Here is a 21,587-nt window from a genome sequence, read left to right on the forward strand (position 1 = left end):
GGGTACATCAACCAAGTCCGCGAGACCATAGTCTCTGTTCCAAGTTAGCTATGGCCGTCCCGTCTCTTATGACTTGTGCAACAGGGTCCACTTGCTCTTTGAAGTTGTCCAGAGTGAGCACGCCGCCGATGATACCAGTCTCCATGCCAAACAGCATACCGCCGAAGCATGCCTAAGCACCGTCAGCAATGGCCTAGGCAATCCACCATGCCAACATACCGAACAAGCTAGAGCGTACACCCTCCATCCATAGATCTCCTTGGGATCAGTCTTGATCGCATCGTTGTGGACGAGCAGCGTGAGGAGACCCATCTTGCCTGAACCCTCGCAGTGGTGTGTCGTTGTCAGATGAAGCGACGATGTGGAACAACAATCGATCAGGATGCCTGTCAATCGCGTGGCTCAAGTACTCGTTGGTGACAGTCGCCGAACGACATACAAAGCCCGTCGCACTCACGTGAGAGCATTCGTCCCCCCTCTGTGAGTGGTGGAACATCTGCTCGTCGCGTCTTGGTATGCTCTCGAGGCGTCTTGGTGCGCTCGAGATTCCTTGGTATAGCTGGGGGCGGCCTTGGCTGGCGCGACCAAGTCATTCTGGCTCAGTACACTTGCGGAGAAATGCTGGGTTGAATGGAGGGTAATTGCGGAGGCTGTTTTGCCGGGTCAACTTCCGCCGATAAGGATCGGTGTTCGGTATGGGGATTCTACCACATGTCTTGATTGTGAAGCTGGTTGATATGGATGTGGTTGTTAGCTGCCTTCAGCTCGATCTAGACCTCGCCTGCCAAGGCTCAGATCACCAATCAGGTTTGACAGCCCTCGCTTTCTGTGCTGATGCTCCCAATTCTCTTCTACCAGACTCGTGGCTGATATGTTATCAATCTTCATGTGAAATTGTTCGGCGAGATCGGGGCTATGGCGACGGCCTGCAGCTTCCTTGCCTTTCACGACCCTCTCCATACTCTTCTTTGACTTGCTGTAGACTTCTATGCCCTGCAATATCTCGAATGCATGAGATACTCGCGTTCGTGATAAGTCCACGCCTTGATCCCGTAGACTGTTGATAAACGCTTTGAACGACTTCGTTGTCGGTCGGTAATGACCACTCAACGGAGATAGATATTCGAGCCGTCCCTCGTCAATGCCAATAGATCCTGCGGAGGATATGCGTGCACCGGCAAGGAACGAGGCATGCTGAAAGGCTCCGGAAGATTTGATTCCGACATAGAGTCTTCCGCGGCTGTCGGCAACATAGATCCACGTTCCAGGTCTCACCGTTGCGCGCAGAAGATGGTTGAGGATCGTGGCGGGCGAAGCGTGGTGTCTCCGTCTTGCCGTCTTTCCAGATGCCGCTGTGTGGTCGCGGCTCGCCGTCCGATCTGGATCCGGCGAGTGAGATTCTCCACTGCTAGATACCCCAGATGCAGTCTCCGCGTCCCGGCTTGTCGTCTTAAGCATTTCATTAAAGGCGCGGCGAGATTCTGTTCTTTGGCGAACCAGTCCCTGATCGGTGAAGCTGGGCGCATCTGTGGCGTCTTTCGGCACCACACCAAGCATGGAGTCTTTGTACTCCTCCACGCTAGTGGTGATCAACTCGCTATTCTTGTTCCAGCGGAGCCTCCCTTCGTCGTCCACGTCGACTAGGTACGCCAACCGCTCTTCTCGGCTAAGGTACCTGATCCTCTCCTTCTCGAGCTTGGCTCTGCTGCAGCCGGGCAGATCGAGGTATCTGCCTTCTCCATAGTCCAACCAGGAAAAGAAGTTCTAACGGACGGAAGAGTGTAGCCACGCTTCGTGATAGATCTGAAGGTTCGCACCGTACCTATGAGAAGGGTCAGCGGTTGCGTGAGGCATCTTGGGAGTTTTTCCGACCTATGCTTCCAGTCGACAAGCTCCAAGAAGTACCTCTGGTCCATCAGCATCGACTCGGAGGCTTCCTGGGGCTCCTCAGCACCTCCCTCAGTTTTTCCGGGATCCAGGGGGTCATATGAGCGCCGACTGCTCGGACGATCCGCCCCGGCGCCAGCGTGCTCTGCTACCTGTCCGGCTCTGAACCAGTTGAGCTTCGCCACATCAGATGGCGCTCTTCGCCTCGTCACGACGACCAAGCCGGGGGAGCCTGGCCCATGGTGTAGTGCAGTAGCCTTGCGATACTTTAGCTCACGGAGTATCTCCACCCACCGTGAAGAAGGATCCAGTGCGAGACCCTGCAGTTCTCGCCTTGCACGGTGGCCACGGTAAGCTTTTTGAATCGTAGTAGCTGCATTGTGAGCTTCGGTGCTGTGATATTTGCTATCAATCTCGATCTCCTTGCGCTTCTGGTAGTCAGAAATGCGGTGCCATTCCTCGGCGTTTGGTGCGTGTAGACTGGCCAAGTAGTTCTGGTGGGCAAGAAATTGTTCCGTGTAGTGGGCCATGGCCAGTGCATTCGTATGGTGTGATCTGCGATATAGATGCTAGTCTCAGGGTTCGTGACCATGCCTACATGTATATTCTGGATTCAGAGGGTTCTTAAACCCAGGTCGTAGCTGCCCCTTGGTGGTCCGCAGCTCGGGGAACCATCACAGTCAAGTCGTCGCATTGGATCTGAAGAGGCGCAGTGCAAAGCAAGGTTCTCCGTGGGACAGCTCGAAGGCTTCGGATGGCGCGGGTGGTGAGATCTGTTGGTCCACTGCCGACTGACGTGTGGCTGTACGATAAGGCCTCCATTTGCTCATGATATTTTTGGTACTCTGACCATTCATGCTGTAGTCAGCAGACATGATCGAGTTCAGAATCTCGTGCAGACGCGGTGGAATGTAGGGTCGAAGATTCAAGATTCCTTTTCAACCTTCATCCGTGAACGGACAACTCCACACCACGTGCAGAAGCAACAACATTCAGCCGGTAGTCTACCTCCTAGGCCTTTTGCCCCGTCTCCCGCCTGTGTTTTGAACACTCATCCACCATTCCTTGCGCAACGATGGCTACTGCGCAATTGCAGGGGCAGCAGCACAATGGGTCAGCTACGGGACTACCAAAGGACCAAGCAATACAGCGACTATGCGCAGCGCATCTGCACAGATGCTTTTGGCTACCAGAAACCTCCTCGCACGAGAGACTGAGAGTGACATTCTCCACCACTAGCAACTTCGCAGACGATAGTCTTCCGTTGATTCTCACGTGCGGGCCTATGTTCGGATCTCGATACATGAATCTGGAGTACAACCGGCTTGCGGTATTACATGGCGTGAGGGTGATATGTGTGGATCGGTGAGTCTCGAATGGGCCTCATTCGGCCGATGTATGCACAAGATATGATCCTGGAGCTCACCGTTCTCCAGCCCGGGAATGGGCGGGTCTACACGTGTTCCGCTCAAGATCAGGATCGCGGTATGGCTGGAGACCGTACCGGCGCTGCTCAAACTTCTGGGAGTGGAGCGTGTCAGCCTCATGTGCCACTCGGCTGGTACGATATATCTCCTTAACACTCTGTATCACCTTCGCGAGATACTGGATCCGGTGAAGCCGTATGTTGCGATCATTGGTAAGCTCAAGGTTTTGTCCAGCTCTGGTCAGGTATTGACATAGCACAGGCCCGTGGGTAGACACCGAACAGTCAAAGGTCTTCCTTTGGAGCGCGGCTTCTAAGCTTCCCGTAGGGATGTTCGACGCCTGGAATGGCCTAGGAAAATTCATCCAAACACAGATCGCACCATCCCTTTCCTGGTCCGGCGGCGTCATATCAGCAGTCTCAGGAGTCTTCAGCTCGAAGCCAAGCTGTGCCATGACCCCCGGACAGCGATACGACACCGCTGAGGACGTCGGTAAGGAAATAGAAAAACTTCAGGTCAAGTATTTCTTCGAGGAAGATACGACTGCCGCCAATGAAGAGCTCAAGCTTTGCGCGAAGAAGGATGTCTCGGTGACTTGGGACGTGTGCGATGATTACGAGACGTACGTTCAAACTTTCTGCACTAGCGAGCGTGCAAGAAAGGACAGTCATCAGGACGAACCAAAGCTGGAAATGCATGTCTACTACGCCGAATCGGACATGATGATTGGGAAGGGCGGCCAGGCCTACTTCGACAAATGCTGGAATCAGAGCATGGTGTCTGAGGTCGTAGACTACCACAGCGTCGAATTGTCAGGCACCGACCACGACTCAGCTTTGATCGATCAAGACAAAGGCGCTATGAAACACATCTTTGCTGCGGTCGGAAGAGCCCGCTGAGGTCAATGGAAAGGATTACAGGTCCTTTGAATATCCAGGCTACTGCGACACAGCCTTGTACACCTCACCTTCACAGGCGAACCTGGGCGCAACGAGATTAGCCATCAACTGCGGTTCTGTCGTGGACAAGAGGACTTACCACTGCCCCATAACATTCAAGTCGCCGAACGGCATGACCTGGCTGGCGATCATCCCGGCAACACCCTTCTCTCTGTCGCACCACCAGAACAGGTTCGCGATACCAGCCCACCAGGCCGTGTTCCTTCCTCTTCCCGTTACACCTGGTTCTTGCGTGATCATGAACGACAGGCCCCAGCCTTGTGGTGGGTTTCCTAAGAAGGTACAATCAGCCAACCGAAAACTCCAAATACGAGGGAACAGCATCTCACCTTCCTGCGGATACAGCTCCGGAAAAGCATTCGTCTGCTCCGGCTTCGCCGCAGGAACCGGGTTCCGCGCAAAATTGGGCTGCTCCTTGATCTGGTTCTCAAACATGGCATCCACAGTCTCAGATTTCAAGATCTGCGCTCCAGTCTTCGGGCTCTTGCCATTATTGAGTAGCGTGGCCAAGACCTGCACATACTCATTTGGCCTCGCGAAACATCCAGCGCCTCCGCTGTGGAAGATCCGCTCCTTCTCGGTATCGCTCTCGGCAACAACCGGCTCACGGTACATGTGGTCGCGTTCTTCACTCTTCTCCTGTCCGGGCCACTTCTGATGCATGTACGCCAGGGACTTCTTCATCTCCGGGGTTGGAAGCATGTTGATGTTCTTGAGGCCAAGGGGTTGCATGATGTTCTGCTGGATCCAGTCGTTGAGCTTCACACCAGTGGCGCGCTCGAGCACTATCCCAGCCCAGTCGATGTTGATCCCGTACTCCCAGACGGTGTTCGGTTGGTTGACCAGCGGCATCTTAAGGACATCTCGCTCATCTGCGTGGAACACGTCGTACCCAACCGGCCTGCCGTAGTCCCTGAGTTTGGGATTGAAACTGGGGATGCATCAGCAAAGCACTACAACATCAGGTTGATGGCAACATACAATTCGTAGCCAAAACCAGCCATATGAGTTAGGAGCATTCTCAACGTAATATCCGTCTTCCGATCCTCCAACGTCCCATCATCCTTCAACACTTTCACCTTCGCAAGTTCCGGGCACAACTTCTTAACCTGCTCGGCATCATCGAGACTCAGCTTCCCCTGCTCGCAAGCCTGCATACATGCCATAGTGGCCAACAACTTGGTACAGCTGGCGATCCAGAAGACAGTTTCCATGTCCATCTTCTCGCGCTTCTCGCCAACGCCCTTCTTGCCAGATGGGACGGCGCATATCTCGTTGCCTTCTTTGTCAACGGCAACAAATACCATGCCGGCGATTCCGGTGTCTGGGTTACTTGTTACGCCGTCAAGACTTGTCTGGCAAGCATCTTGGGCCTGTTTGTTGACCATGGTGACGGTGGAGATAATGGTCAGTTCGTATTGCTTTCAGTTCCCCCAAATTGTCGGGTTTCTTGACTTATTGACTGTTGTGGCTTTGTGAATGTCATCAATAACTTTAGAAGGCAATTGCTATCGTGTCGACGGCGTGTTTACGTAGTCGTGTAAAGGTCGATTGCCCCACCTGCGAACACATGCGGGGTGCATGATGTAGTAGGCGAAGGTCAATACGTACCCCTTATTCGGATCCATTTCACCGGCGCTTCCTTTGCTCCCAGCGAGAGAGCACCCAACTTGCACCCGCGGTGGGAAAACTACTCTCGGCGATAGCCCGACGTCCGGAGGTTAGGCAAAAGCTCCAGTCTCCCTCTGCTCTCGCGGTGTCCAAGTTGTGTGATGATCCACCGGATGGTGTCTGCAATATTGGCTTGCGTTGAAAGGCGCACAAATCATCCAATATCGCTACTAGTGATCACCCTTGAAGCTGTTAGATGGTGTCCGAGAAGACTCACACGTATGTTACCTACATGTAAAAGGTTTGCGAGTGCCCAGGTGGTCTTCTCGGACCGCGAAAGTCACTTCGGCTACGCCTGCCGTGAAGCACAGGTCCACAATCACAAGCTGCAAGGATTTGCTCTGCCAAGCATCCTTCTGCTGACTTCAAGTGAGGTTGCTGCTGTTGTCCCATTCTGCTTCTATCCATCACCTTTGCAATGACAAACTGCGGTGTCTCATGAACGGACGTTAAACACCCAGCATGAGCATTGAAAACGCATGTCAAGCGATATACAGTCACTCGGTGAGAGGAGAGCGCCAGCAAACACAACCAGGTGCCAGACTGTGCGGTGATGGCTTGCCGTGATTCTGGTCGTGACGGTGGCTGTATTCGATGGCAGATGCCTGACCAGCCCGCTCGACGCTCGCCAGTCTCATTATCGGCCTCGCAGAGAGGCGACGCTAATGCGCGCAGACAGAAATGAAGACAGAAATGACCACAGAAAGAAGAAAATCAACCAGCGAAACGAGAAGCGGTGTGCTACGGGAGACGAGATTGCGACGGCGCGTAAGGAAGTAGAAAGCGTGGTGAGATGCGGATGCGGATGCAGAACACACTGAATAGGGAGGAAAAGCAAGAAGCAGGAAGAGCGCAGACCAGACATCTGGAACATACAGCTGGTGCAAGCCCTCGTGAGCGATGGCATGCTGATGAGGCGGCGGCGTTGGTGGGAGATGGAGGAGCTTGAGCGAGCGTGGCGCGCACGGCCCCGAGATGACTACAATGCAATTGCCCTCCCACGCCACGGCATCGACAACGCGACTTCCAATACTTTCCGGCCCGAGCGGAACAATACAAACACCCATCAGATTACTACAGAATCACCAAGCGACGCCCCTCATGCACCTCCATGCTTAGTACGCCCTCCGGTGGGCGAACACACCATTTTGCAGCATTAATATTGTACTTCCAAAATTCTTACCTCATCCGATCCCGCAGGCCGCTGCAAATGGGAGAGCTCCTCTGGTTGATGCATACTCAAGAAGCAACGCCAGCAGTCCCTACTTCGGTGGGTGATATAGCCTATGGACCACTGCCTTCCCAACAGATCGCGAATCTTCCGTGGGAGTAAACAACCAGCGTGGTAACCTGCCTGCGGATCGTTGAAAATCGCTTCGAGCATTTTCAATAGGACCTTGAACCTAGAGGTCTCAATCTTTTTGGCTTTTTGAGCGTTCGATTCTCCTTAGGAGGTAGAGATGCCGTTGTTCACAGTCAAGAGGGCCTTTCTATTCCACACCACACAACCTTCAGGTGCTAACTACATGTGTAAGTCATTTTGATCTGCTTTCATTGTACTGCGTACTGCTGCGTGCTTTTTCAAAGTAATCCACATTGCGCCGTCGCAAGTCTCAGCCGCAAGGACGTGCTTCATATGTTCAGAATACGTTCCTACGAGGAGGCATTCGCCGGTGAGTCGCCATTTGAAGTGAGTACTACATTTCATGTACGCAGAAGCTGCCATATGCATCGTAGCATAATTCTATAAGAAGCACTTATCCCAATCTCCTCCCGCTTTCGCGAAGCCCAAACTCTCAATGAACTTTGCCAACGTACACCTCCCAAGACCATCGCCACCGCACTGCGTCAACGGCAGCACGCGATCGTTGATGAGCACCCGCACCAATTCGCCCTTGTGCCCGCTGCAAGTCATCTTCTCAAAGTACGCCCTCGCAGCGAATGGCACCGTCCAAGCCGCACTGTAGCCGTTGGCATCCCGTGCCTCAACCACTTCGGTTTTAGGGAACTGCCCTGTACCGTTGTACAGCCCGAGCGCCGCGAATATGGCTGTCATGTCGTTATCGTGGCTAAAGTCCGCATACAGTTGGCGTCCGAGAGGGAACGTCTTCGGATCGTCATCAAGGGTATGGTTCGTCGACGTCTCATCGTGGACGGGCTTGTCCGTCATACGAGCGATGAGCTCGTTCGCGAATCCAACACCCTGCGTTGGTCCGAGTGGATTGCCGTAACTGTAGCCGTACCATTTGTCCAGAGTCTCGTAGTAGTTGTACTGGTGCCATTCTTCTTCAGTGAAGAGGTTGCAAAACGGTGACAGCTCGCCGGTAGGAGAAGCGACGGTGTTGAAGGGGCAGAGATCCATAACATAGATTGTCTCCTGGAGCGTGAGATGTGCGCCAGGCAGATGTGAGTTCAGTCGTTTCCTGATCGGCTTTGCGAAGATGTTGGTCCATGTCTCCTGTACGTCGTCGGCGATCGAGCTATCGGTGCCGTTCTCGAAAGCTGTGCAGAGGTCGTGGTTGAGCGTGTTGTTGATGCCGTAGTCTGCCTCTGGAATGATAACATCGACTGTCGGATATGCTTTGCTGCCATGCTTCGCTTGCGAATCGGCAGCTTTAGCGTCTGTGAAACCTTGAGTAAAGTTCAGAGCACTCTCGACGACACGGTCTTCTCCAGAAGATCGCATAAAAGGCACAATATCCCGCGTCTGATCTCTGTAGCGCTCGTAGAACTTGATACCCGAGTTCACCATCTCCTGCTGACCAAACGTAGTAAGCTGGTCCGCTCCAAGTGTGTACTCATAATCGGCGAGAAAAGCATATTTGCCAGAGAACTTCCTGACGTTGGCCTGGATCTTCTGGATCGTGGCGTTGTAGGCCTCGGTCTTCGAAGCAGTCGGGTCGCGAGCGCCATGCCGGGACAAGATCTGAGCGAATGTCACGGTGCATCCTTCCGGAATGTCCGGTGAGATCTCGGGGGGCACGCTGAAGTACGGGCTGTACTGGCCTGTCGAGTGAGTTAGCTGTTTAATCCCGATTGTCGAGAAGACGTCGAAGGACGCACCCCAGTATTGTGAGATCGTAGTACCGCATTGAAACCCATGCGCAACCGTATCGCACGTCTCAATCCCGTACGACCTTCGTCTACCATCAGCACAATCCATTTCTCCAGACCATGAAGCTCACGTACCCAGAGACGAACACAGCCGCCAGCCCAGCAAGCGCAACCAGCATGATCAACAGAATATAATGCTTCCTCCTCCAAAGCTGGTCTTCGACATCCTGGGGGCTGCCAATGAGGCTATATGTATGGCCATCACCGAGGAGGCGACGGCGGAAAGCCGTGATCATCGGGGACTATTCGATGGGGATGATGGGGTCTCCTGCATTAGTGACGGCGGCATGCTTGCAAGTAAAAGGACCGTCGTAGGGCAAAGGGGTTCGGGAATGAGAAAAAGGTGGTGTTTGGGAAAGATGGGCGGTGTTGGAGAAGCCTCGAGGCCAACGGAACAAGCACGTTGCGGATAGCTTGGCGTGTATGGACTGAATAGACTGTTGAGATGTTGGCAGAACAGGAAGGTGAGTATGTGCACGAGATCGGTTAATTGCAATGGTGGGTATCACGGCCTGATCAGCTGGTCAAGCATCAAGTACATGTACAAAACAACTACACTATCGTCCGGTCCACATAAAGTCTTGATATCATCCCGATCCCAACCCGCAACGCCTCGCTGTAGAACAAATCCCTCCCATCCATCTGTAAATATTACCGCTCATTCACACTCTCTCTAACCGGCTCCGGCCACTCGACCTCCCTCCTCGGCTCTATAGGCGTCGACTCCGCGATTCGGATACTCGGCAAGCGCCCAATATCCGGCAATATCGGCGCTCCAGAATCCGACCGCTGCATCTCTCGTCTCGGCTCTGGCGCTCGCTCTCGGACGGGGGAGGTGTAAGGAGGAGCGTCTTCGAAGCCTGCGCTGTCGTAGGGTGGAGGTTCGTAGGCGGGTACCTGGGCGAGGGATCCAGTTTCGACGGTCGGGCCGGTGTTGGAAGAGGATCTACTTCGTGAAGCGAACGGGGTGTGTGTCCGTGAAGTGTTGCGAGAGTGTGCTTGGTTCATGGTGACGATTTCGTAGTGGCTTCCAGCGCGGCCGAAAGGTGGCATTTCGACGATTTCGCTGCCGTTGTCGGAGATGGAGAGGACGGAGCTGGCTGAGCGGTCGCGGTGGTGTGAGCGCAAGGAAGCAGAGTCCTGTGTAGACCAGGGCCGGATTGTGCCTCCTCCGATGCTCGCTGCGGAGTCCAGGAGTGGTCGTTCTGAGTCGCTGCTGTTTGCTCGTATTCGAGAGCCATCATGTCTCGCCACGCCCAGTTCAGCATAGCTCACACTGCTGACCCGTCGTTCCCTGGACCGTCCATGATGCTCTGCGATCATCGCAGCCGCGCCCTCATTCTCCCGCTCTTCCGCCCTCAGCCTACTTTCTTGCCGTAACCGCTCAAGCGTCACTTGATCCCCTCTTTCCCGCGCCTCTCTCCTCAGCCTCCTTCGCTCCTCGCGCTCTGCAACTTCCCGTCGCCGTTGCAGTCGTATTTGATATAGGCTCTCCATCTCTTCGTCCCGCCGCTCCTCTTCCTCCTCAATAGTCTCTGGCTGCTCGACTACCACGTCAATGCCATCCCTGTCCCCTTCCCTTCCCAAGATCTGCTCGTTCTCCCGTACAGACTTCGAGTACATCGGCAGCGTCATGACAGACCTGAGACTCGTCTGCCTATCCACCGTCGCACCCGCTCCATTCGCTGTACTCTCCGCGCCCTGCGCCCTCTCCAGGTCAGGCAGATTGACCGCGCTGGCTCTTGCGCTTCGATTCTCGCTCCTCAAATGCAGCGTCGGCACCGACGCATCCTCTTGCAACCGCGCGCTGTAGTTGCCTTTCGTCGTAAAGCCCACCGGATGCCATGCCTCCCACTTCCGCTTCAGGAACTGTGTCGGGACGTACTTTGGATTCGAATGTCTCGACCGCAGCGCTTTGAGTATGAGGTACGAGATGACGGCGAGCGAGATGACTATCGCAAGTGAGACAACGACCTAGACACCATGTTAGCGCACAGTCCCGATCCTTCCCTTGTTGGACGGCGGCGCACAATGATCGCGACTTTGGACGAAGCACCGTCCCGCTTCTCCTTCGGTCCCCGGGGTAGGAGCATGGTGTTTCACGACCAGCACCAGACGGGTCTGCTATCGCATCTGGAGAAGGCAACGAGGCTTCTTTTGCGCCTGCTGGGCTGGGTTGTCGCAGTACAAGGGTTTGGAAGAAGCGAGCGACCTGGGCGTGAGACAAGGCTGACGCGGCTGAGTGTGACAAGCGAGGGTGTTGGATACGGTAAAGTACGGATACTAAGGTAGAATGTATGATACAAGAGCTAGGAATCCAAGAGCGAACGGAAAGAGACGAATGCCAATCGATCGAGCCGGAAAATGAGTGTGTTAAGGGAAAGCGTTGTCCGTTATAGCACGGAATCTCGTCTGTGCAGCTCGCCAGCTCGCCCCAAAGATCGAGACCTTGAAGTGTGGCTGTGCTCCTGTCGATCCTGGCGTTAGCAAGATTCGGATGGCGCCACGAGCAGCTGCAGGACGCTGTATTGATAGACATGGACTGTGGTTGATACCTGATGAGGTCTCGTAATGCGTCTTTAGGTATTCAAGGCTATAGAGCTTGCTCAGGCTTGATATCCTCCAAGATTAGGGCGATGGTACACCTCCAAAGCCATACCGTCCATCATCTTCTGCAATTCTCCGTGTATCTCTCCTGGATGGTTCCAATATCACCTCGTCGGAATGGTGTATCCAGACATACTCGTCGATATCCCTGTCATTTACCGGGTCCACACGATTGGCCGCGTGAGTCCTGGGAAGCTAATGAAGCACATCTCCGAGCGGATCTTTGTCATCAGCACATACTCCAGGCCAAGTCAGATGGCATCCTGCAGGGCGCGGAGGACATTGGGGAAGTCGCCATCATCGGCCCTGAAGCCGGTGGAGAAAATAGCATCTCTGATGTGCACGCGACGTAACGTCACGCTATGGCGCCGCAGGAACGGCACGAAATGATTCGTGAAGCACAGAATGCCGCTGAAGTCCACCTCCCGCAGGTGAGGGAAATTCGTCTCTTCCAGTATAACCTGGAACATGACCAAGGAGGGGATTTTGTTCGCGAAGGAAAATGCAAGCTTGAGTATCCGGAGAGTTCGCTCCATGTGCATCAGCCCCAAGGCCAAGTTTTCTGCAATCATGATGACCTCGTCGCCGGGATAGCCTTCATAAATTCCTTTCTTGACGTAAACTTCAAGCTGGACCTCTTCAACGGCGGACAGGGCTCTTCGAAGATATGGAAAGATGTGGTATGACTGAAGGGCCATCTGACTGTCGGGGCCACTGCGGGCAACGAGCTGTTTGAGTCGTATATTTGCAGTCTCCATGGCCCACATGATGAAGCCGAACTGCTCCTGAATATCGCAGAGTGCCACGGGTTCTTCATCTTCGCTGAGTTTGAAACGTGCTGCTCGCAGACCTCGAAGATGCCGAATCACCTCGAATAGTGCCTGTATGCGGACGTAAGTAAGGTTCTCGAAGGTATTCTTTTCGTGGTCAGTGACAAGTCCACAGCTGGTGACCAGGTTGCGCTTTTTGGCTACTTCGGAAACAATGCCGTCTTCAAAGGTAGCTTTTCCGAAGGACGAGGCCACGGTTTTATCCCCGTACGGATCAGTTTGTACGTCCACAAACTCCCAATCCCCCATGCTCTCGTCGATGCAGATCACCACCAACTCAGTGATTGTCTCAGCGAGGTGGCGCATCTGCCATACGAATTTGGAGAGCCTTGCTAAGCCTTGGTGGTTGAAGTCGAAGTCCCAGGTCTGGAAGAATCTCTCGCACCAGGCCTTGTAGGTTGCCGCTTGTATACAGTTGCAGGTCAGACGTAAGGCTGTCCAGTCGTCCTTGGAGTCCACATGGTGGCTGATCTGCTGGAGAATCTCTGCTGGTAGGTCTAGCAGTCCCGGCGGCGGCATATTTGCCGAACTGTCTTCTTCCGTCGAAGTCCTCCTCTGCGTCTTCGTCAAAGTCCTCCTCGTCCGTCCCCTCCAGTTGAATGTCCTCGACATACTCAACGTACGTCGAGCGGTTACCATCTTCAGCACGGCTCGCGCGGGTAGGCACTTCTTCGATCGCGCCGAGGTGGAAAGCGTCCAGGCTCTCCGATGATTTCAAGGCCTTGTAGTAGTCCGGACGAGACATTTATGAACAAACTGGCGTGTGCTTCTCAAGGAGAATAGAACATCGCGAGGCTGCGCGCGAAGTACAGTGCAGCTGTGACGATTGCACGACCTTGGCTGTGAGACGTGTCGTAGTCCCAGACCTACCTGGTCATGTACACCTACTCGCCGGGATATTGTCGTGATGTTACCTTCTCTCCAGCCGGGAGCTACTGCGTCGACATGATGGACCAGTGCTGCTGGTCAGAAGGCGCTCAGGAGAAGCAACGGGGCCATAATGTAGCAGTGCTGGCTACTTATCATCTTGAGGTCAAATGGGCGTGTGGAACACGTCTAGCCTCTGTCAAGAGACTGCTCTATCGCAAGCATCTGGGCACGAGCAGAAAACCAATGTCGTGCAAAGTGCTTGCAGAAACACCCGTACACGTCTCCCACGTGAAGTCGTTGGCGAGCGCGTTTCTCGAAGCGTCTCATTGGCTAATTCTGCCCCACCTTGTGTAGCCTGCCCGCGTTTGATTGAGACAGCAACATTGAATGCGACACATCTATGAGCTTCCAAACCTGTCTTCTTCACCCAACATCATCACTCGCTCGGCGCACACAACCGCAGTCATGTCGCGCCTCGAAGGCATGCCCGAGGAGCTGATGTCCAACATCTCCATCAAGTTGGGATCCGACGACATCTTCAACTTCCGCCTTACATGTAAGTCTTGAACTGTTTCCTTGAGCGCTTTCGTGGTGGTGAGAGGGCAGCAGGAAGGGAGGGAGGCAGGCAGGCAGGCACGCGGACGTATGTGGCATGGCAGGGAGTCAGCAGCTGGGACATTCCTAAGAGGAACGAGTATCTGGAAGCTGTCGGCACTCATATAGACTGAACAAGGTAAAAACCCCTGTGACGTGAAAATGCTGACCCACGCTCCCACCTCAGGCAGATCGATCGAGCACAAGACCTTCCACGAGTTCGCAAACGAGTACTTCAACAGCAAATGCTTCATCCTCACCACGGAGAGCCTCAAGGTGCTCGTCAACATCGCCACAAGCGAGAAGCTGCGCGGTTATCTACACGAGGTTTACCTCGTGCCAGCGCTCTTCTCCGACCGCGTCTTCAACTGCTGCCAAGGTGACTTATGCGTCTGGAAGCCGTCAACACGTCAGACCGAGGCGTGGCGCTTCTACATGCAGGACCAGAAGAACCTCCAGAAGACCGGCCGCGATTTGGAGATGCTCACCGAAGCATTCCAGCAATTGCCCGGTCTCAGCAAGTTGACGTTCAAAGATAGTGTGGGCAAGCTCCCGCGCGACCTCGACCTGCGTGGGTACCAGAAGGCTGTTCGCTCAACCAACAACACCCCGGCCATGATCCTTAGCGCTCCCGACGACAAGGAGTACTACCGCTGGAAGAAGCATGTCTGGAAGGTGCTCATCAAAGCGCTCGCGAACAGTGGCAAAAGCACCCTCAAGGACTTCCACGTCGAGCTCGATCAGCTGAGGAATGGCCTGGCGGTGGAGCACGATCTCAATTTCTCAAGCAAGGTGATGCGTGGCCTTGGTGTGACTTTCAAGAACGTCCGCGCGGTCGGGCTCAACATCAGCAGTCGTAAGAACTCCCATCCGGAAGAAGACGACGATGGGATCGATACGGTCCAGGCGGGAAAGGTAAGCAGATCTCTCAGATAGCAATACTGCGCCATTGAACAGCGACACCCAGCGCAAGGAAACAGAGGAGTTTGGTTAGCCGCGAATATTCACTAACTTCTGCTCAAGGCCATGGGAAACCTCGCACGCCTGCTTCCGGCTCTCAAGGATCTGAGGCTTACGTTCACGCACTCGCCATCGTCCGCCGCGCTGTGCAGGTCCTTCACCAACAAGCTTAAGCTAGAGAACATGGTGAAACTCGAGCTGGATAGGATCTACTTGACTGCCAAGTACCTGGCTGCCACCGTCACTAAGCTGGTTTCCATTGAGGACCTCCAAATCACTACAGTAAGTCTCAAACAACGTTTGTCTCCCTCTCAGCTGGAGGAGAGGCTGGCGAGATGGCGTTGTGTCATGTAGTGTCGCCAAGAAGCTGACTGTCGCGCTTCCCAGATAAACCTCACTCAAGGCACCTGGGTCCCGGTCCTGAAAGCCATCCAGAAGCCTGAGAAGCTCCGCCATCTCCACTTGATGTACCTCATGGAGGACTTTGTGCCCTGTTACTTCCTCAAGCCACTGCCAAAGTACACTCCCACGAGCCCTCAGACAGGTTCGGCCATCGACCCAGGCGACATGGGAAGCGATGACTACGAGTCGGAGTACGAGTACGATGAAGACGGCTACCCCATTGATGGTGAACCGATGAGCGACGATGGTACGGACGACAGCATGCCAGATCTCGAGCCGCACGACGACCGGCGCCCTGACGAGCTAGGCGACGACGGGGAGGGCTTCGATCCCAACGGGCCGCAAGGAGTAATCGACCACGCCGTCAGCCGTCCATCAAACGATCCTCCCATCGGTAAGTCAATCCTTTCATCCCTGAATCGACACCACGCGCCTCATAGCGCTCCAACACGCTCCCGCGTCAAGCAAACATTGCAACTCATACTGACCACCTCCACAGGAGACGCATCCTTCGGCCTCGGCCCCGACCGCGGCGGCAAAATCTGTCTCGACTCCCGCGCCCTCATCGAAAAGTACATCCCCATCTTCATCGACGAGTACCGCCTCGAGGACGAGATGGGCGACCATTTCGATCCCAACCATCCCGTCAACGCCATCATGAACTCTCTGGGCGCGGCTTTTGGTGCTGCCGGACCGCCGGGAATGGGTGGGCTGTATGGGGTGCCGATGCCGGGGCCGGGAGGAACGATCTTTATGGCGCCTGCGACGGGGGGCCCGGGTGGGATGATGCCACCGCCTCCACCACCGCCGGCGCAAGCGCAGGCAGGTGCTGGAGCAGCTGCGGGTGGGCCTGGCGGACAAGGTGCTCCTGGCGGAGCTGGGACAGCTGCGGGCAATGGACAGGGTGGGGCTGGCGGGCAGGGCATGTGGTGGTGATTGGTACATCTGAGGGTGCCATTACCACTTCAGCTGTGCTGCTCATCGGGCCATCGCCAGTCGGTGGATTGTGAGCGAAAGCTATGGATGCAAAGGTATGAGTGTGGATATAATGGCGTTGTGGAGATGATGTGCGAAGGATTCTGTCATGAGAGATGTGCGGCATTCACTGGCGCATCAAAGGGTATGACATCGAAGCACGAGCGAATATGGGAGTGCACGCCGATCGTTTGAGCGTGTGGCATACGGCGTTCTTGGCTCGGGATGGAGAGCAGCCTTTCGGTCGCTTGCATGGCTTGCTTCTATCAGCATGAGATACCCCCAACTTTGTTAGCAAGGGCAATGGACATTGAGCATTCAGCATTCAGCATTCAGCATTGAGCATGATGGTTCTGTGAGCACGTCGCATGGAGGGTTTGAGTAGTAGTATATGGTAATAGGGTAATTGCTGTACACACAGCAAGTGCGCGCTGTCTAAACATCTTTTTCGGTAGGTGGGTGATATCGTACACTCGATGAACAGCCTCCGTGGTTGCTGCCTTTCGACTCCCTGGAATCTCTCAATCGACCAGCAAGCTCTGCAACCGCGCTTCAGTGGCAATGACCTGTCACGCGTTAGCACTTCTGTCCTCACACACCACCCAGAATGAACGAAATACTCACATCAACAGCCATCCGAACCTCCAGAACCCTCCTCACCTCTCCCACCCAGTCCTTCGACAACACTCCCGCCCACCCTCTCAACCCATTCATCTCCCTCGCCGCAGAATCCAGATCTCCCTCTTCGAGCAGCACTTCCGTCCTCGCGAGTGTCGCTTCAACGTCATCACCCTCGGGCAGTCCTCGCTCACTGCCCTTCTTGAACATGAACCTGCTCAGCACAGCGGACGCGGCGTGCGATGCTATCCCAGCGTCTTCGGGCAGGAGACTGGCTTTCCGCACTTCAGAGGCGACACGGCGGAAGCGGTCGATGAGGTGTGCTGGGGTGGGGATGCCGCGTTGGTAGGCAAGGGGCGGGATGGCGGAGATAGCGGCCGAGACGAGCGGTGAAGACTTGGATGTCTCTTTCAGTGCGACGAGCTCGTTGAGGAAAGGTGTGGGGTGGTCGGACTCCATGACTTTAGCGCGCACGGCTTCGAGCGCGACTTGCATGTGCTGGGTTTGGAGCGTGGCGTCAACGACTTCGTTCCAGTCGGAAGTCAGCTGGTTGAGCTCAGAGACCGAAGAGGAGAGCTCATCGAGTTTGCTGAGCCGGCCTTGACGTTCGGCTTCCACGGCAGCGCGGACGTTGTCCATGAAGTGTTTTTGCAGCACGATTTCCTGCTCGACGAGAGAGTTTTGTGTCTTCTGGTCAGCGACGCGTTTCGCTGCGTCGAGCTCGAGGGAGAGCTTTTGTTGGTAGCTGGCGCTGATCTTTTCGCGCTCAGATTCGTACTCGTCGCGCCACTTCATTTCTTGGTCTTGCATCTCGCGCTCGACGCGCTTTACCAGCTCCTTTGCTGCGTCTTCAAATTCGGCATGTGCGTCCTGGATCTTCTTCTCTGCATCTTGAGACGCGCGCTCTTTCAACCCGGCCACGGTCTTGATCAGATTATTGATCTCGTCCTGAGCAAGCGCGGTCTTGTACTTCGCAGCGTCAGATGAGGCGTTGATGACAGTAATGAGGCGATTGATGAAAGCCACCAGATCCTGGACTACCGGCTCGGTGGCATCGGGCACGTTGACGCGATCGACAGGCTCGATGTCGGGTGTCGTGGACGCCTTCTTCTCTTCTGTCTTTGCATCTTTCGCAGCACCAGCCTTATCCAGGCCAGCAGGTTTTGTTACCCCGGCACCAGCCTCCTTCGAGACGTCCTGCTTCGGTGCGGCCTTCGCCTCTGGCACCTTGGCCTGCGTGCTAGGTGTCTGCTCCTTGGGCCCTCCCGTTCCCTTCTCCTGGCCCTTCACCTTGTTCTCCTCCTTGGCACTCGAATGCCGGCCCTTCGCACCCAGATCACTGCCTGCTTTTGCCTCGTCTTCCGGCGCTACTCGTGCAGTTAACCCACTGCTCTTTCCAATAGTAACCTTCTGCTCTCCGGTGCGCTGCGGGTACAGTTTGCCTCCTGCCCCACCATCCCGGTACGAAGGGAAGCGTCTCCGAAACTCGCGCTCTTCGAAGTATGCGACTGCGTCCTCGGCAAAGGGAACGTACTCAGTGAAGAAGTCGTGGAAGTTGTCACTGACGAGACTGTAGTAGACTCCTCCAGCGTAGCCAAGCACTGACAATACCACGAGAGAGAACAGGAAGTTGCGGAAGCGGCGCCGGGGACGTTTAGGAGGTGGGGAGGTAGTTGTGGTGCTGCCGGGAGGTGGAAGAGTGCCTGCAGGAGTGGTGGATGTTGTTGCTCCTGCGGTTGTGGCTGGGTTCGTGGTCGCGGTGGCCTGTATGGGTCCAGTCGGTACACCAGCGACGGTGCCTTGCTTCGAGTCGGCATATCTCCTCTACACGTCATGTTAGCGAGTGTATCCAATACGTTCCCTTTTGTGTTCCATACTATCCCAACCACTGGCCTCTGTATCCGCTGCGGCGTCCATTGCCGGCGCACACCCGCGCGCAACCCCTGTTCAAGGCAAGCATTGCCTCGAACAACAGCCGTTCGCAGCATCGTCACCGCGTGTATAGGGTGGAGTGAGGTGGTTGAGGTGTAGTCCAGCAAAAGTTGGAACAACCATTGGCAGCTCGAGCTTCTCCTTCGGACTGGCTCGGACTTTTTACGGGATGGGCCGCTCTGATATGGCTTGGCAGGAACGAAGAATAGCGACGCCACTTCTACCTACCCAACAGCCTTTGAGAATAACGGAGGATCGGGGAGCGTACAAGCTATCTAAACTCGGACGAGCGTCTCAACGGCTGCCTTCCAGCTCCACCAGCAGCACGGAAAACCCATCAGAATGGAAGACTCTGAATCCGTCGCCCCAGTGAAGCTACCACGAGTAGCGATCACTTACTGCACGCAATGCAAATGGATGCTACGAGCGGCCTACTTCGGCCAAGAACTATTGTCAACTTTCGGCACCAGCATCGGAGAGATCGCTCTCATCCCAGCCACTGGAGGCCTCTTTACCGTGCATCTCACCCACAAGACCCAGGAAAGTGATACTAGTCCGCAGGAAGTCTTGATCTGGGATCGCAAGGCAGAGGGAGGCTTTCCTGAGACCAAGATTCTGAAGCAGCGGGTCAGGAACCATATTGAACCTGAGAAGAATCTTGGGCATTCTGATACGCCGGCGAAGTTGGCTTCGAAGGACCAGTCGAGGGATCAGGGCGAGCAGAAGGCTGCTGACGTGGATGGGCAGGCAAGCAAGGGCGCGTCGACTACCGACCCTGCGAAGTGCGAGGACTGTGGATGAGCCCACGACTGTATGGTGTATTCAACATTATTTGCCACAGGCGACGAGACGTTGAACTCGAGTTGGCGTTCGCAGGTTCGATGTGCAACGATCCTCACCCCAGGCAAGTCCAGTCAGGCCGTCATTCATGAGGATATACGGATCAAGAAAGGCAAAGACGACTCTAGACAGGAAGCTCGACACACCACGAGATGTACGATTGGCGCATGAGGGAACGTGCAGTAACATACAGCTACAGAATCAAACGACAATCCCGACACCCATCAGACTCCCCATCAATCACATCGATTACACACCCACCACTCGCATCCCCTCCCTCATGGTCATAAGCTCAGATCTCCGTGACATCCGACTCAGAGTAGATGCAGTTCTCGCTGGGGCCGGAGCCGTTCTCCTCGGGCTCGTCACCGTTGTCGTTGCCGGTGTAGGTGACGCAAACGTCGCCAACGTCGGAGATGTTGATGTTGGAGAGAGTGGCGGTGTCGCCGTAGTTGGAGTTGATGCCGGCGATGATGGAGCCGCCGGTGGCGGTTATGTCGTCCATGATCACGTGGCGCTCGGGCATGGAGTCGCAGTTGCCGCACGAGCGGTAGAGTTTGCCGAAGTTGTCGACGGTGAAGCCGGTCACGGAGAGGGAGCCGCCGCCCTGTCGAGTATATTGTTAGTATCCATTTGAGAGAAGGTCCGGATACAGAAGAACTTACGTTGTGTTGGAGAACCTTGTCCTCAGCGCCGAAGGCACCACCGCCAGTGATCGTAGTCGTCTCGCCGTCCTCCTGCTCCTTGATCGTGAACGCATCCTCGCAAACCGCTGGCCACCACACATTGGTCAACGTGCAAGCGCCGAAGCAGTGCACACCCTCAATCTGGTTGGGACCGATGATGCAGTTGGACAGGGTAGCGCCGTTCTCGAGCTCGAAGACAGCGTCGCTGTCACCACCCTCCTCTTGGCCAGTGCAGCTGACGCCGCGATCGAAGGCCTTCATGCCGCAGTCGAAAGTCTCGCCGGCGGCGATGGTCTGGACGGCGGAGAGGACGGAGGTGCCGGAGGATTGCGGGAGGGAGCCACCGGAGGAGCCGACGCCGCTTGGGGTGGCCGGGGAGGTGGACATAGCAGCCGCAGAAGAGGCCGACGCTGCGTCGACGAGGACGGAGGAGCTGCTTCCGCTTGCCAGGTAGGTGTAGGCGCCCGAAGAGGCGGCGCCCGAGGAGGCTGCGGCCGCACTGCTGTAGTAGACAGCAGAGGAGGAGCTAGGAGATCCAGTTGGGATCACTGGCATGCTCGAGCCCGATGGGACGGGATAGACGCCGGTCCCCGAAGGAATTGGGTAGATGCCGGTGCCGGTAGGCATCGGGTACGAGTAACCCGTGCCAGAGGCACTGCCCACTGGGTAGAATGCGGAGGACGACTTGGGTCCTGCACTGCTAGCCGGAGGAGCAGAGCCGGGAGCGGTCACAGTAACGTACTCAGCACTGCAGTCCTGGTGGTACGGATAGTGCGGGTATCCAGCTTGAGGGCGGGCAGACGCGCCCAGCGCGAATGCCAAAGCGGCGGCAGAGATGTACTGCATTTTGACTTTTGTTCCTTTTTTGAAATCGGAATTTGTGGTGTGTGTGAAGGACAGTTGTCTGATGAACGAGAGACAGGAAGCACAACGAACCAGTCGCTGCTGAAAGGAAGGAAGTGTATGAACGAATGTGTAGAGCAACGAAGGGCTGTATGGCTTGAACGAAAGAGAGAAGCAGTGAGATGCAGGCGAGGAGCCTTGTTATACCTACTGCGTCCAGCCCCTACTTCGTCTGACCTGTCCTCCACATCGGCGAAGCTGTTACCGAAGCGATATGATACACGCCCACTGAAACGTTTCCCATGGTGAGGATACGTTGAGTGAGACGAAAGGCGAAGCTTGGTGTTGTAGCCAAGACGAATATCGAGGTCA

At 55.3% G+C, this 21,587-nt stretch overlaps 11 protein-coding genes across 11 annotated transcripts; 3 read left to right on the forward strand and 8 right to left on the reverse strand.

Moving 5' to 3' along the window:
* Positions 1–7: 7 nt before the first annotated feature.
* Positions 8–312, reverse strand: LTR77_003679 (uncharacterized protein; the record flags this gene model as incomplete). The annotated part of the gene is made up of 2 exons (XM_064800935.1): positions 8–172; positions 220–312. The coding sequence occupies 2 exons, from the start codon at positions 310–312 to the stop codon at positions 8–10; spliced, it is 258 nt and encodes an 85-aa protein (XP_064660886.1).
* Positions 313–750: 438 nt separating this feature from the next.
* Positions 751–2,417, reverse strand: LTR77_003680 (uncharacterized protein; the record flags this gene model as incomplete). The annotated part of the gene is made up of 2 exons (XM_064800936.1): positions 751–1,764; positions 1,818–2,417. The coding sequence occupies 2 exons, from the start codon at positions 2,415–2,417 to the stop codon at positions 751–753; spliced, it is 1,614 nt and encodes a 537-aa protein (XP_064660887.1).
* Positions 2,418–3,330: 913 nt separating this feature from the next.
* On the forward strand, positions 3,331–4,213 carry LTR77_003681 (uncharacterized protein; the record flags this gene model as incomplete). Its single annotated transcript, XM_064800937.1, has 2 exons — positions 3,331–3,526; positions 3,576–4,213. The coding sequence occupies 2 exons, from the start codon at positions 3,331–3,333 to the stop codon at positions 4,211–4,213; spliced, it is 834 nt and encodes a 277-aa protein (XP_064660888.1).
* Positions 4,214–4,252: 39 nt separating this feature from the next.
* LTR77_003682 (uncharacterized protein) lies at positions 4,253–5,661 on the reverse strand (the record flags this gene model as incomplete). The annotated part of the gene is made up of 3 exons (XM_064800938.1): positions 4,253–4,295; positions 4,353–5,204; positions 5,255–5,661. The coding sequence occupies 3 exons, from the start codon at positions 5,659–5,661 to the stop codon at positions 4,253–4,255; spliced, it is 1,302 nt and encodes a 433-aa protein (XP_064660889.1).
* A 2,027-nt stretch (positions 5,662–7,688) lies between these two features.
* On the reverse strand, positions 7,689–9,294 carry LTR77_003683 (uncharacterized protein; the record flags this gene model as incomplete). The annotated part of the gene is made up of 3 exons (XM_064800939.1): positions 7,689–8,950; positions 9,008–9,087; positions 9,134–9,294. 3 exons carry the CDS (start codon positions 9,292–9,294, stop codon positions 7,689–7,691), a joined length of 1,503 nt encoding a protein of 500 aa, XP_064660890.1.
* Positions 9,295–9,709: 415 nt separating this feature from the next.
* LTR77_003684 (uncharacterized protein) lies at positions 9,710–11,151 on the reverse strand (the record flags this gene model as incomplete). The annotated part of the gene is made up of 2 exons (XM_064800940.1): positions 9,710–11,032; positions 11,089–11,151. The coding sequence occupies 2 exons, from the start codon at positions 11,149–11,151 to the stop codon at positions 9,710–9,712; spliced, it is 1,386 nt and encodes a 461-aa protein (XP_064660891.1).
* A 765-nt stretch (positions 11,152–11,916) lies between these two features.
* LTR77_003685 (uncharacterized protein) lies at positions 11,917–13,240 on the reverse strand (the record flags this gene model as incomplete). The annotated part of the gene is given in 2 exon segments (XM_064800941.1): positions 11,917–12,861; positions 12,881–13,240. 2 exon segments carry the CDS (start codon positions 13,238–13,240, stop codon positions 11,917–11,919), a joined length of 1,305 nt encoding a protein of 434 aa, XP_064660892.1.
* A 590-nt stretch (positions 13,241–13,830) lies between these two features.
* On the forward strand, positions 13,831–16,257 carry LTR77_003686 (uncharacterized protein; the record flags this gene model as incomplete). The annotated part of the gene is made up of 5 exons (XM_064800942.1): positions 13,831–13,921; positions 14,147–14,874; positions 14,983–15,201; positions 15,307–15,715; positions 15,821–16,257. The coding sequence occupies 5 exons, from the start codon at positions 13,831–13,833 to the stop codon at positions 16,255–16,257; spliced, it is 1,884 nt and encodes a 627-aa protein (XP_064660893.1).
* Positions 16,258–16,817: 560 nt separating this feature from the next.
* Positions 16,818–18,902, reverse strand: MIC60 (MICOS complex subunit mic60; the record flags this gene model as incomplete). Its single annotated transcript, XM_064800943.1, has 3 exons — positions 16,818–16,862; positions 16,921–18,738; positions 18,792–18,902. The coding sequence occupies 3 exons, from the start codon at positions 18,900–18,902 to the stop codon at positions 16,818–16,820; spliced, it is 1,974 nt and encodes a 657-aa protein (XP_064660894.1).
* A 286-nt stretch (positions 18,903–19,188) lies between these two features.
* Positions 19,189–19,857, forward strand: LTR77_003688 (uncharacterized protein; the record flags this gene model as incomplete). Its single annotated transcript, XM_064800944.1, has 2 exons — positions 19,189–19,639; positions 19,688–19,857. The coding sequence occupies 2 exons, from the start codon at positions 19,189–19,191 to the stop codon at positions 19,855–19,857; spliced, it is 621 nt and encodes a 206-aa protein (XP_064660895.1).
* Positions 19,858–19,978: 121 nt separating this feature from the next.
* Positions 19,979–21,218, reverse strand: LTR77_003689 (uncharacterized protein; the record flags this gene model as incomplete). Its single annotated transcript, XM_064800945.1, has 2 exons — positions 19,979–20,293; positions 20,352–21,218. 2 exons carry the CDS (start codon positions 21,216–21,218, stop codon positions 19,979–19,981), a joined length of 1,182 nt encoding a protein of 393 aa, XP_064660896.1.
* Between the last annotated feature and the right edge of the window lie 369 nt (positions 21,219–21,587).

The sequence above is a fragment of the Saxophila tyrrhenica genome (assembly GCF_035928015.1).
Source record: "Saxophila tyrrhenica strain CCFEE 5935 chromosome Unknown scaffold_5, whole genome shotgun sequence".
In the NCBI taxonomy this organism is placed as follows: Eukaryota; Fungi; Ascomycota; class Dothideomycetes; order Mycosphaerellales; family Extremaceae; genus Saxophila; species Saxophila tyrrhenica.